The sequence below is a fragment of the Talpa occidentalis genome, unplaced genomic scaffold (genome assembly GCF_014898055.3).
Source record: "Talpa occidentalis isolate TD23 unplaced genomic scaffold, MPIMG_talOcc4v2.1 talOcc4.6, whole genome shotgun sequence".
NCBI lineage: Eukaryota > Metazoa > Chordata > Mammalia > Eulipotyphla > Talpidae > Talpa > Talpa occidentalis.
The window spans coordinates 121,276,112-121,289,823 of NW_023604972.1; the positions used below are offsets into that span (position 1 = coordinate 121,276,112).

Consider the following 13,712-nt stretch of genomic DNA (forward strand, 5'->3'; position numbering starts at 1 on the left):
CCATCACTACAACAGTCTCAAGGTATTTTTAACAGCTATGTTTTTCTGTGCATAATTCCACTTAACTCAAGAGGCTAATAGGTCATTCTTTATAAACTGAATCTCCATTTACTTCTTGGAAATAGTTATACCTTGAGGTTTTGCAAGTTTAATATTTACTCGCTAAATTGTCTGACTATAATTTAAAGGTATTTTTAATCATATTTACAGGAGAGCCTCCAAAATTCTCTTAAAATATTCATTAATGTGATATAATATCATTCAAGAAGGCTGGCATCATTAGGTTAAGTCAAACTAACAACTAAAAAAAACTACCTCTTGTTATCAGGGAATCAAGTTCTGAAAAAATTTAGTGATAATGCTTCTTTTATATATCAAAGTTCCATTATTCTGTTTTTAAAGTGAGAAGTAGCAGTTTATTTCAGCTTAAATCTAATCAATATTTCTAAAATGTATTCCAGATATTTGCTAGTTATTTTTTATAGAACCAAGTCTTTCTGCTTCTACAATTATTCAAAAGTCAAATCTATTATCACGTTTCATTTGCAAAACAACTGCATGAGGATGATAATATGGTATATTACTGAACTGTCTCCCCTAGTTAAAAACTAACCTGGTATGAATCTATATGAAGCTTTCTATATTAACACCTAAGAAAGAAGCACTTGGAATACTAGATGCATGTTTACAGAATTGTAATTTTGGAACTTTCTGCCATATGTAACAATCTTTATATCTTGCCATAGAGGCACACTGAATAATGACTATTTCATAAGTAGAATGCTGTATTGCCTAATACTAAGCCCTTAAAACTTTAACAGGAATTTAATTTTTTTTTTCAATGAAATATGCTTTGTGAATGACATGAAGAGGAACCTAAGCACACTTAAGAATGATAGTAACACAGATCTTAGGCAGATGAAGATTTCTCGTAGACCTGTGGCTCATTCCTTTATTAATATGAACAATATGTCTTTCAGAAAAATATTAAATTATCCTGAAGATGAAGTTTTAAAGGATTACAAAATACTTAAGAGATTATTGATCATTAACCTCACTCCAATTTCTCTTTCATCAATGAAATGGAAATCTAGCAAACAGTTTTATTTCAGAAAAATTATGATTGATTTAGTTACCTTAAACTAAAGCTGCTATGATTATTGATAATAAAAATGTTTGAAGGCATTTGTACATTAGTAATGAATTAACTGGGAAAGATCTTATAATTTTTCCATGTGCATAAGATGTTGCTAAATACAAATTTCTAATTTTTCAACTGTTAAAAAGTACTGCAGTTCTTTTGTAAAACCTGAAAAAATTCCATGACTGCTACAGGGATTCTTAAATCCAGTAAGACAGGCAGGTTCTGATTCAGTACAACCATAAACTTATTCCTATAAAGTGTCTCTGAATCTGCTCACGTTACCTCTTTGTTTACCCACTTTTGATATCAATCTTTATTACATTAAAATCTTCACTTAATGATGGAAAGCCATCTTCATGAAGAATAATTTTAATGTTTGGGACACTGATTACCTTTAAGGCCTCTTCAGCACTGAGGACCATAAGATTAATTATTAGAATGCATATATTCCTAAGGAAAATGCATATAAAAAGATAAAACTTCAAAACCAACCCTTGTTATCTAGATTTTGATGTTTTAAAAGCAAGATCCAGACCTTAGAGAAATTCTGAGTTCAGTTATTCTTAAGAAACAAACTTCACTTGCTTAAATCTACTATAGTGAAAACTAAAAAACAGTTAAAACAGAAAGTGCAATTGTATACAGAGTAGCCAATTAAGAAAAATGAAAATTCTACTCCTAAACCATCATATATAGGCTAAGTGGTTAATTGTCTATGCCTGTCCAAATCCCAGTTTCTTATTCCAAATCAGAGTAGGCACTAATTGACTTTTTATAAGGGTTACAGTGCAAGAATATTATAACATTGTAAAAACATTAGTGAAGCTAGGCCATTCCTTATACTTGCTAACATGGAAAGTGGACCTTGGGAAAAGACAAAATAGGCAAAGATGAAAAAAGCAAATCTTTGACAAAAGAAAGCAGGAATTTTCAGCACACAAAGAAGATATTAATGTCTATGATAGGTCATCCCAGAAGCAAAGGTGAATACTCTTACAGAAGTAATTTATATAATTTAAGATGTTAAAAGTATGAGCAAAAGATTGAGAAAAAGGTCCTTTAGGAATATCATAAAAATAAGGCTACAGAAAGTTAACCTATCAGTATACAGAACACTATTCAAAGAAAGGAGAAAAGAGAAAAGGGACATAAATATCTCACAGCCAGAAACATGTCTTCGGCATATGGAAAGACATACATTAGATTATACTAAAGCCTAGGTAAAATATTTCTTAAGACTACTATTTTTCTCAAATTCCTTAATAATTAAATAAACATGTTGGTTGAACTTTTTAATCTTATCTACAGGGATTTAATACAAGGAGCAGTTTTAAAATTTCTGCTCCACTGAAGGGAATGCTTCTCTCTTAACAAATGAACATTAATGGGAAAAGTTCAAATCCTAGAACAGTGCTCTCAGTAAAAAAGCCCTGTAGACCAGACAAGTAGTCTTGTTTGTTCCTTACCATCATCAACACAAGTTCTAAAAAAGTTATCAGTGCTAAATCTTAGAATGATGTAAATATCAATTTTATAATTTAGTCCTAAAATGCAAAGGTAACTAGTAATAAATTCACTCCAAAAGACTATTTCATCTCTCAAGGGCTAACTATAAAACTACCATTTCAGAAAATTTTGTTTTTACTTATGATCTCACCTACAAACTTATAGCAGTATACTAAACCTTTAATTTTTCCAAAATCTCAAGATAACTGCTTAGATATAAAATACTAACCCACCAGACAATACAGAAACTGAATACAATTAACAAGGTTCAAATCAAAGGTGTTAAGCGGCAGCTAAATTCCAAAGGTTTTCAAATAAATCCATAAAATAATGGGAACATGGCTTTCAGAAAACAAGTTAGAAATGACAGCATTAATATGAGGTCAGGAAAATTACCATAACCAGTATGGGAAAATGCATATATTAGATAATCTAACTCAAACTAATATTCACATAACTCCAATATATTTTTCCCTTTAATATCATAGCAAAAGATACTTCTTGTAAGCCAGCTTACAGTGTTAAAATATAAGTCAACTACTCATACTACGCATTACAGTTCAATTATTTTTGCAATAGCCACACCATCACAGATTACACAGAAAACTGATTAAATAAGTAAAATATACAAGTTTCTGCAAGAACAGTATAGTTTGTTGATTGTTTCATTCTCCCAAAGAAAAGTTAGTCTAAATAAAATGTTTGCTATTGTATACTTATACACTACCCTTATTTTCATTCAGTTTTTAAAAGTAAAAAACACTATCAACAAACTTGATACAATAAAGTTCAGAAAGTAAAAACAAAAAATTCATCATTTCCTCTGTTTTTGGTCATACCAACAATTAAAAAAAAAATCATTAAAAACTTAACACTCCATTTTTAAGAAGACAATTTGCCAAAACATGAATGGTAAAATGTCATACCCCAATTAAAAATAAAAATGTCATGCAAAAATTTAGTTCTCAAGGCAACTAGTATTTCTTAGTCAAGAAATTACAATTTTATGTTTCTTACAAAACTGTAACAGGAGTTAGGAATTTGAGATAGGTTACTATTCTCAAGAGAAGCTGAACAGTAACTGTTCTCTTCATAAGACACGCATATACTCATAAGAGGTTAGTGGAACCCATATAATTTAATTTCCTGAACCCCACACCTCTAAGCAAGATAAAAAGAATAAGCAACACTTTTATTTCTTCCTTAACATCAAAGATTTACCAGTTAAAAAAAAAAAACCCAAACCAGTTCCCTAGTCAATAAAATGAAGAATTCTAGAAATCTTTTATTTATCTCTATCTGTATTTTATGCACTTAGCAAATATGAGACAATTACTAAATACAGTCTGTTTTTTTCAATAACATTAAATAGAGCCATCATGATAGATAGGAAAAAGAATGCAAAATTTCAGCATGCGCATAGAAACACAATTATCTAGAAACGATCCTGTCATACAATGGTAAGATCAAATATAAGAATTCTAACCAATATCAAGAAGTTTTGCTTTATAATTACCAAAAAGAAAATGTAAGAACTTTAAATTGATTTAGTGTATTTAATTTAAAAATTAAATTACAAAGTATGCTTTGCTGTGGATAGTCAAATGCGCAAAAGCATCTGTAAAGACATCAAATTCACAAATCAGTTCACTAATTTCAATTTTTGATTCATTAGCTCTGAAATTTTCAAGTGACTTTATACATAGTATTTACCAATATGTCAAGAATTCAAACAGGGATTTACACATATTTGATTATCATTTTTTATAGAGGATGAAGAAAACCCATAAAAAGGTATCTTGAAACTCCTTTCTAATATACTAATAAGACAAAAGGAAACATAAAACTATGATCACCAACAACAATATTCTTGATCATTAAGGCTTGCTTTTCAATATTAAACGTTTTTACTTAAAAAAATCACATTAAAAATTGGTAGCATTATTGATCAAACAAAAATCTAAATGCACAGTAAACATAGACACAAACTTCTTAATGTACTAATGCAAAATAATTCTATAACAATTAACATTTTCTGGGCAGAGAAAAAGGCAAATATGTATAACTATATCACTGAATATAGTAATATACTGAGAAAAATGCATGTAATGTAAACATGTTGACATTCATTTAAGTAGGAAAGCAATGTCAAAATACCTCGATACCTCGGTATATAATAAATAGGTAATAGGCCTGAATATGAATGACCATATCTCAGGTTAAAAAACGAAATTAATATTTGACTTCTGAGTGTGAGCGTCAGTAATAAAATATAATTGAGAGACAATTTAAAATGGGAACAAAAATAACAACTTAAAAAAACCTTTTTGACATTATAATTATACATCTGCCCAGAGTAAAAAGTAGTAGTAATGAAATTATTTTACCTTTATCTTGAACTTCTTTTGAAAAGCGCTCCCTTTCAATAGCTGATTCTCTCTCTATTCGTTCAATTTCAGCCAATGCATCCAATTCCACTTCATCATATATAGGTCCTTGTTGTGATACCTGTTGCTGATTCTGTACCACAGAAGTCTGGGGCTGTTTTGTAGCAACTGAAGTGTTCTGCTGTAAAACAGGCACTTGATTTGCTGGAAGGAATGCTGTTTGTTCTTGCTGCGGCAAACATGGAGCAGCATTTAGTGGGCGGTTTACATCCTGTGGAGTAATGGGTGTTTTTGAAGTCTGTCCTGGATACTGCACATTAAAAGGAATATCATTCTCTGAAACATTGCTATTTTCTATACCAGAAAGCATATCCTCTTGCGGGTCCATGTCTGAAGACCTTACGCGAGAAAGTCTTAATGTAAGCTTAGTAGAATCCTTGGACGGAGAACTGATGATATCATACATTGCGGCTTTCTCACTCTGGTCTTTTTCATCTTTGCCTAATTTCATTTTCTTTTGCTTCTTTTGTTTTCTTTCTGGAGAATCTAGCAAGATGTCTGGTGGAACATCTCGAGGTGACGAACAAGGTAAAGGCTGAGATTGTAGGATTAAAGTTGGTCTTGATCCTAGAAAAACAATTCAACAGGAATCTGATTTTACATTTTCTTACACTGTGACAGAAATATTAAGAAAGCCTCAACAACCAACCCCATGGATTTTTAGCTTGCTGGTAAATGACCCAGATTTGAATTGAAGTATGAGTACTCAATATTTCAGATTAAGCATTGTTTCTATTTTTGTGCCCATACTTAGCATGAGAACAGCAAAAAAAGTTCATTTTTTCCAAAGATGGCAAATACTTTGGGCATGATAGTATCTGTTCTTTCATTAATAATCTAGGAAACCTGACACAGATAACTAAGAACAAGTCTATCAAATAACAGACAATAAATTAATCCTAGAGACTACACTCACATGAACACTTAATGGAGTTAAAAAAAAAAAAAAAGAAGTTTGGAAAAAATGCAATTAAGTCTTCACTTTATTATTTCTTCACCTCTACCTAGTAACATTCACAGACTCCTTTCAATTTGCTAATCCTCTATTTAGAAAATTATGCGATTCCGTCAAATTTCAAGACCAAAATATCTTCAGCCCAGATCCCATTAAATTAATCAATGCTGTATAAGTATTAAGCTAATCAAATGGAAAAATTTTCCTAGTTAAAAAGCTGCTAAATAAAGAAAAACAGCATTGGTATGTTTCAGAAATAAAAGTATAACTGCATCTGAGTAACATGCACATTTCTTATCATTAGTCTATAAAGTTTAAAAACAGAAATTATAAAGATAAAAGTGAAAATGCTTTAACTTCATCTTGTTTATCTTCAAAAGAACTTTAACTTAGACTTGTCTTAAGGTTTCATTGTCTAGGGCCTCCCTGGTGGCATAAGGGATTAAGCACCGCACTATGAAGCAATCCAGCAACCCACATGGTGAGGCAGACCTCTCCTGTCCCGTCCGCTGGTTCCCTCAGCAGTATATTTCAGTCCGTCTACCTCTTCTGTTCCCCACTCAGTCTCTGGTGAATCCGCTTACCCCCACCCCATCCCCGCATCTCTGGCCTGTACCCCAGCTCTTGTATGCATAAATAAACAAAAAGCAAAAAATTTTAAAAGTTTCATTGTCTAAATATATACAGGAATTTTGCATGATACAAAAATCTGTACTTTCAATTAGCAATGTTAATGTACTTAATATGTTAATGTAAATAAATGTTTACATGTAATATATGTTAATGTATATGAAGTGCTGGCAATGTTAAAGTGTTAAAAATAAAAACGCATGTTTCTAAAGAACACTCTATTGAATAGGATGTGATATACTACTGAATCAATGTACTACAAATGTTAGTCCGAAGTTAACAACAGTAAATAGTGTTTTTATATGTTTACATAGGAGGTGAAAAAGAAATTAACATTTTTTGACCATTTATATTTGTCAGAGCTTGTGTAAGGTGCTTTGCATAGCAATTCATTTAGCTGTAATACAATCTTGATCAGTATTACTGTTTTGCAGAGGAACAAGGTTAAAAATTGTCCCAAATTAAATAACTAGCAATTCTCACAAATTTAAAGCTACATTTGTCTGAAAACTGAATTATAACAAACCATATTGTCTTCTTATTTGAATTTTATATTTTAGAACAAACTTCAAATTCCAACAGTTCATCTAAAAATCAAATCTAACTGATGACGCATTAAATCATCAAAACTAGTTGGAAAACAAACTCATGGACAGAACTAGAGGTTTCTGATGAATACTGTCTTCAGGAACTTGTTCTAAAGATTTCTCTCTTAATCTGAAGTTATCCATCTATCCATCCTCAAGAATTAGAAGGGGCTTCCCTAGTAGCCGAGAGGTTAAGTCCCAGTGCTATCACCTCTATGGCCAGAGTATGATCCCTGGCCAGGAAGTAATCCACACAATGGCACAGCAGACCTCTCCTATCTTGCCTGGTGTTCCCTTCTACAGTGTATTTCAGTAAATCCATCTGCTTCCCACTCTGTCTCTAGTTTTCTTCTCACCCTCGCGACCCAGCCCCATACCTCTGGCCTATATCCCAGTTCTTCTACGCAAAAATAAAAATTAATTAATTAAAAAGAATTAAAAGAAAAATGGGCTGGAACCAGTTATCCTATTGGTAATCCTTCACAGAAGTCTGATTAACTTCATACCCTGAAAATATCTGCAACTGTGACACCTAACCTACAAATAGAATTAATTTGGAAGTTGCTTTCTTTCAGAAGTAGGGTTATTTTTAATCCCTGAAAATTCATAGAATTATAGATTTAGAGTAGCTCAATTAAATTCAACTTCTGCTTCATGCAGAATATCCCTGATTAAAGAGTTGAAATGTTAACTGTGGAAAAAAACTTACACTAAGAGATGGATGAGTTCATATTGTAGAAGGTTATAATTAGAAATATTCAGGGATAGAAAAATTTATCATCTGTATTATAATTAACTGCAAACTAATTTTTAAAGTAAATTACAATATTCCTTTTCAGCAAACTCTGATAACTCAAATTATCAAACTTTAAGTAAACAGTTCATACCTAGACTTAAATTCATAACTTGTGAATCTACTATATACCAAAGACCATATGAGGTTCTTTGGAAATTTGAAGATAAAATGAAATTCATGATAGTATAAGTAATTTAAAAAATATATAAACTAATGGCTTGAGGAAATTAGAGGAGGGTCATTGGTGATCATCCATTTAATCTTGAAGAATGGACAATTTTAATAAGCAGAGATGAAAGCAGATGTAAGAGATTTAGGGAGGTAATATAGAACATGCCAGATTTTGATAAATGGCTACATAAGAGGTGAGAGAAGGCTTTAAGATGATTCAGGACAGAAATAAAATAAAGAGAAGTAAGAATGGCAAAAAGAACAGTGAGAACACAATTTTGAATATAAATTTGAAAACAGTTTTATACCAGCTAGATATAAAGACAGTTTTGTCTGGAAATGAAAAATTATCACTTGGGAGAAAAACTGGTGCCAAAGATACTGATTTGGGAGTCATGTTTAAAAAAGTAATCAGGGCCTCCCCGGTGGCGCAGCGGTTGAGCGCTGGGTTGCGAAGCTGCCTGCAACCTCTGCAGCCGGTTCAATCCCCGGCTGCTCCCCGGCCACCGGAGGAGGGTCCCACATGGCGCGCAGACCTCTCCTGCCGCCCGCTGCTCCCCTCAGCAGTGTACTTCGGTCCTTCTGCCTGTTCTGCTCCCCGCTCTGGCTCTGGTGAATTCTCTCACCCTCCCGCGCTTCTGACTGTACCCAGTGCATGTATAAACCAAACAAACAAACAAATAATAAATAAATAAATAAGACATGCCTCTAGAAAATTAAAAAAAAAAAAAAAAATAAAAAAGTAATCAATGCTATTACCAAAACTGGTAATATAGCCAAGAGGGGCAAGGGGGAGGAATAGGAGATTAAAATGTCTAATGAGGGCCTCCCCTGGTGGTGCAGTGGTTGAGCGCTGGGTTGCGAGGCTGTCCGCAGCCTCTGCAGCGCCAGTTCAATCCCGGGCCACCGGTGAGGGTCCCACAAAATAAACAAACAAATAAATAAATAAAATGTCTAGTGATAGAAATCTTGAGAAATGAGAAAACAGAGAAGAGGCAATCAAGAAAAAAAAATGAATGAATAAAGTAGGAGGAAAACAGGTGGATGCATAAAATTTGAAGTTTTTCTGGTAGGTGGAGCATAGGAAAAGCTGATTAACAATAACTTCAAATGTTTAAGAGAGGGTAAGGAAGTTGTGATTTATAAGACCACTGGATTTATCAGTGAAAACAAAACTGTACATCCCTGAAAACACTTTCAATAATTTATAGGATAAGTACAGTTTTTCTATAATCACTAAAAATGACAGAGAACAGTGCTTGGTGTCTATTTTAAAAGATTTGAGTTCTCAACTTGTAATGTGAAATGTTGAAGGAAATTTTAGTTACAATAATACCTTTAGGAGTTCCCTCACTTCCAGCAGGGGAGCAAACTGGTTGTGGAGATCTCAAAGGAAAAGATGCAGCATTCCTCATTGTTGAAGAATCTCCATCCTAAGAACAGAATAAATGTTATTTTGAATCAGAGAGGCTTCAAGGAAACCTTAAAGAGACCCAAAACAGGACAAATTCCTGAGAGACAATATGTTGGTATTCAAAAGCATAATTCTTCTGCACTTTCCGGTTTTCTTCTTGGTATAGCTCAGAAGAATGGAAATTTTATACAAAAGAATCAACAGCCTAAGCATGGCAATAAATAAGAAAATTCGTACTAACAGTATGTTCCACTTCATTTCCTATTTTCTACAAAAGGAGCAGTGAACCCCTCACCACGTTGTCAATGTCTTCAGGCAGAGTCAATTGTCATGTCTTTTACTTACATATATGTAATTTATGTGATAATGCCACCAAACAAATAGTAAGACAAACTTCTAGTATGTTGAATGTCTTAACATCAAAGCCAACACTAAATTTCAGGGGGAAAGTTTTGTACTTGCCTTAGAAGGAAAAAGAGCTAAAACTAAAGGTTCATTATTTAAGAAAACTTTTTGTAGACCAAGTATTTAAATCTGAATTTGTATTTCACTAAGACACTAAACCTCTAGAACAAGGATTGGTAAATTTTTTTTTTAAGTGACAGATAATAAACATTTTATTTCTGTCAAATAATGTTCTTATTGATGATGTTTTTTAAAAGACACTTTAAAAATGAAAAAAAAAAAACAAACACAAACACTCTTGCTTTATGGATCAGAGTACTGGTGAGTTTACCTGCTGTAAAAAAGTAGATTTCTCAGATCCACTATAATTATTGATAAATAGCAGATAACCCTTAAATTATGAAACTGAAATACTCAGTTATGAAGACAAGTATCAGAACTATCTTATTACCTTAATTATAACTAATATTATTACATACGTCACTACTTAGCCTGTGCACCATGTGTAGGTAGTCGTCACTTGAGCCATGTCTAGGATTATCAGCGTGATGATTAGCTGAATTGCCAGACAACGGACCAGAAACTTTATTATCATGTATGTTTCTCAAACCACCTGCAACAATGGGACTTGATACCGATGCTGAAATAAATCAGAAATAAACTTTGTTAAAATTGCAGTAGGACTACAATAATTGCTCATTGATATAGTTCAAGCATATAGAAATAAGAATAATATAATGACCACTCCTGTGCTGCCTATACAGAGCTTGATCAAATCTTACTCTGTGCTAAGTCATTCAGATTTATTAGGAAAAGAAGTAAAATATTATACATGGCTGAAACTCTCCATTTACCTACTGATTCCTCCTTTTTCATTCCTTGTTACTCCCTAAAACTATCATATTGAATTTAGAGTTAACTCTTTATATTTTTGCTATAAATAAATCTTTAATTAATGTATAGCACTACTTTGCACATAATTATATATATACTGTATCATCTTATATATGTTTCTGCAACTTGCATTTTTAATTCATTATACTGAAATAGATACATTTTTATAATGTAGCTTAAAATCTACTTCTTTCAATAATTACATATTTTCCGCTGTATAATATGCAGAATTTATTTATTCTTATGTTGGATATTTAGACTGCTTCAATACTTTTGCTGCATAAAAAATGTCATAATGTTTATTTTTGTTCATGACTTTTTTACACATGTCTAAGCATAACATTGCTGAATATGCCCATTTTTTGGTATATTTTAATTTTATCTAAAAAATTTTGAAATTATATTGATTTGTAATATGTTTCAGGTATACACCATTAATAAATCAACACCTGTTTGTTGACCACTAAAAGTCTAACTCCATTCTTCATCATACAAAGGAGCCCTTTTACCTTATATATTCATCTCCTCTATCAGCCCTGTAACCACTAATTTAGATTAGAGGCTTAAAGTTTATTTTTATTTTACTTAACTTATAGTCATGTGTTTTGTTTCTACATGTACTGCACGAATGATATCATACGGTCTTCCTCCACCTAATTTATTTCACGAACATGCCCATCTTCAGACCTTACTAAATATTAACAAAGAGTTTTCTAAATTACATGTGTCCATCTGTACTCCACTGGTATTATATGAGAGCTCCTACTGTTATATATCCTTGCCAACAATTTCTGTTAACCTAAGGATGGAAAATGTCTGTGACTGTCACTTAAATTTCTATTTCTTTTAACAGAAAAGCCAAGCATCTTTTTATTGTAGTGGTTAGTAACATTCCTTCCTTAACACAAATACTTAACAAAAGCTTTCTAGTTTTGCTTTGTAACATTTAGGTCTTTAATACATATAAAATATGTATTAATTTTTGTGTGAGATAGGAATCCAACTTCACTTTTTTCCAAGTGTCACAGTCTCAATACTATTTAATAAAGAAACTATTCTTTAAGAATGATAGTGTCTGGGCCTCCTCTGGTGGTGCAGCGGTTGAGCACTGGGCTGCGAGGCTGCAGCCTCTGCAGCGCAGGTTCGTTCCCTGGGCAACGGCAAGGGTCCCACAAAAAAAAGAAAAAAAAAAAGAATGATAGTGTCACGTATCTTTAGTTCATGACATAAGTTCCTAGGCTCTTTATCAAATTCCACTTAGGAGTCTTCCATGTCTTGACCAATACTATAATAAATCTTTATTTTAAACATTCCTTAGCTTTATTAGGTATAACTGACAAATATGGAATGTATATATTATATAATACAACTTGATCTTTTGTATACATTGTGAAATAATCACCACAATCAAGCTAACTTATTATAATAAATCGTGATTCCTGTTAGATAGAGCTTCTACATCTCATTCCTTTCCAAAACTCTTTTTCAGTCTTATACTTACATTCTTCTTCCATATGAATTTTTAGAAGAACCTTGCTGATTAAAAATCCTGGTTATTATTTTATTTTATTATCTGTATTCTTATTGACATTACATTAAATTTACAGATATTTGGAAAATTCCAATCTTCACCACCCATGAAAGTGGCTAACTTACTTTCTGAGATTTTCTTTCAACTCTTTCAAATTAAAAGGTTTCATAGTTTTCTCCATAAAGTTCTCATACATTCCTAGAAATCTTATGGTTTTCCTTAAAGTTGTAATGATGTATTGAAAGACTGTACTTATAAACGGTTTATTTTGAATGTGCAAAATGCAATTAAATTCATTATAATTATCCTTTTATTTTGTCTGTAGCTTCTTTTAAATTTTCTATGAATATACTAATATTACCAAAAAATGACTTTTTTCCTTACCCATAATTATATATATTCTTATGCTTATCTTTCTGTGTTTACTAAGACAACCACTATCACACTAAATAAAAGTAGTGATTATAGGCATTCTTGTCCTATTCTTGGTTTTCAGAAAACTAATGTTTCTAATTATTCATCACTTAGGTGGATAGCCTTTACATATCAGGATAAGACTGTACCTATCTAATTCAGTGAAAGGCCTTAAAGTTGTCAATGTAAGTTGTATTTTTTTTTAATTCTCTTTTGGCACATATTAACAGGGTCACATGATCCCCATCTTCTTAATCTGATATGTTAGTTGTCTAATATTAATTATTCCATGTGTTCCTAATATATACTCAATTTTGTCACACAGGTTGATAATGCTGTTTATTTGGTTTGGTAATATTTATATAGACATTCTGAGTCCATCTTAATAAAGATTGATCTATAATTTTCCTTTCTCACACTTTCTTCACTTCGCCTGATTTTGGTATCCAGATTATTATCTAAGTCTACAGAAAGATGTGGTAGAGTGCTGAATTTTTGTTTTTGGAAGTTTCAAGATGAGAGTATCTCTTCCTTGAAAGCTTGGTAAAACCTGCGGATCAAATTGTCTCAGCATGTTTTATTCTCCTCCCTTCCATCTAAGGGATTAGATTTTGAACTACTAAGGGAAGTATAAACATTTTAAGTTATGACAGATATTATCAAATTGCTTTCTTAAAACTCCTCTTATAATCACAGTTACAATGTTCCTCTTATCTTTATGTGCTCAAGTGTACTAATAGCTTATAAGTATGAATAGTATATACCATACATACATAAGCACATTTCACATTAACATGGAATTCTATGATATTGTCAAG

The 13,712-nt window shown here is 32.0% G+C and overlaps 1 protein-coding gene across 1 annotated transcript in view; it reads right to left on the minus strand.

The window, feature by feature from the left end:
• The window catches only part of NIPBL (NIPBL cohesin loading factor), a 170,763-nt gene that overhangs the window by 77,579 nt on the left and 79,472 nt on the right, over positions 1 to 13,712 (minus strand). Inside the window, exons 7-9 of the mRNA XM_037529284.2 lie at positions 10,535 to 10,695; positions 9,573 to 9,669; positions 5,038 to 5,664 (exon numbers count right to left, since the gene is read on the minus strand). Coding sequence (XP_037385181.1) covers positions 5,038 to 5,664; positions 9,573 to 9,669; positions 10,535 to 10,695 — 885 coding nt within the window. The remainder of the gene's footprint in view (positions 1 to 5,037; positions 5,665 to 9,572; positions 9,670 to 10,534; positions 10,696 to 13,712) is intronic.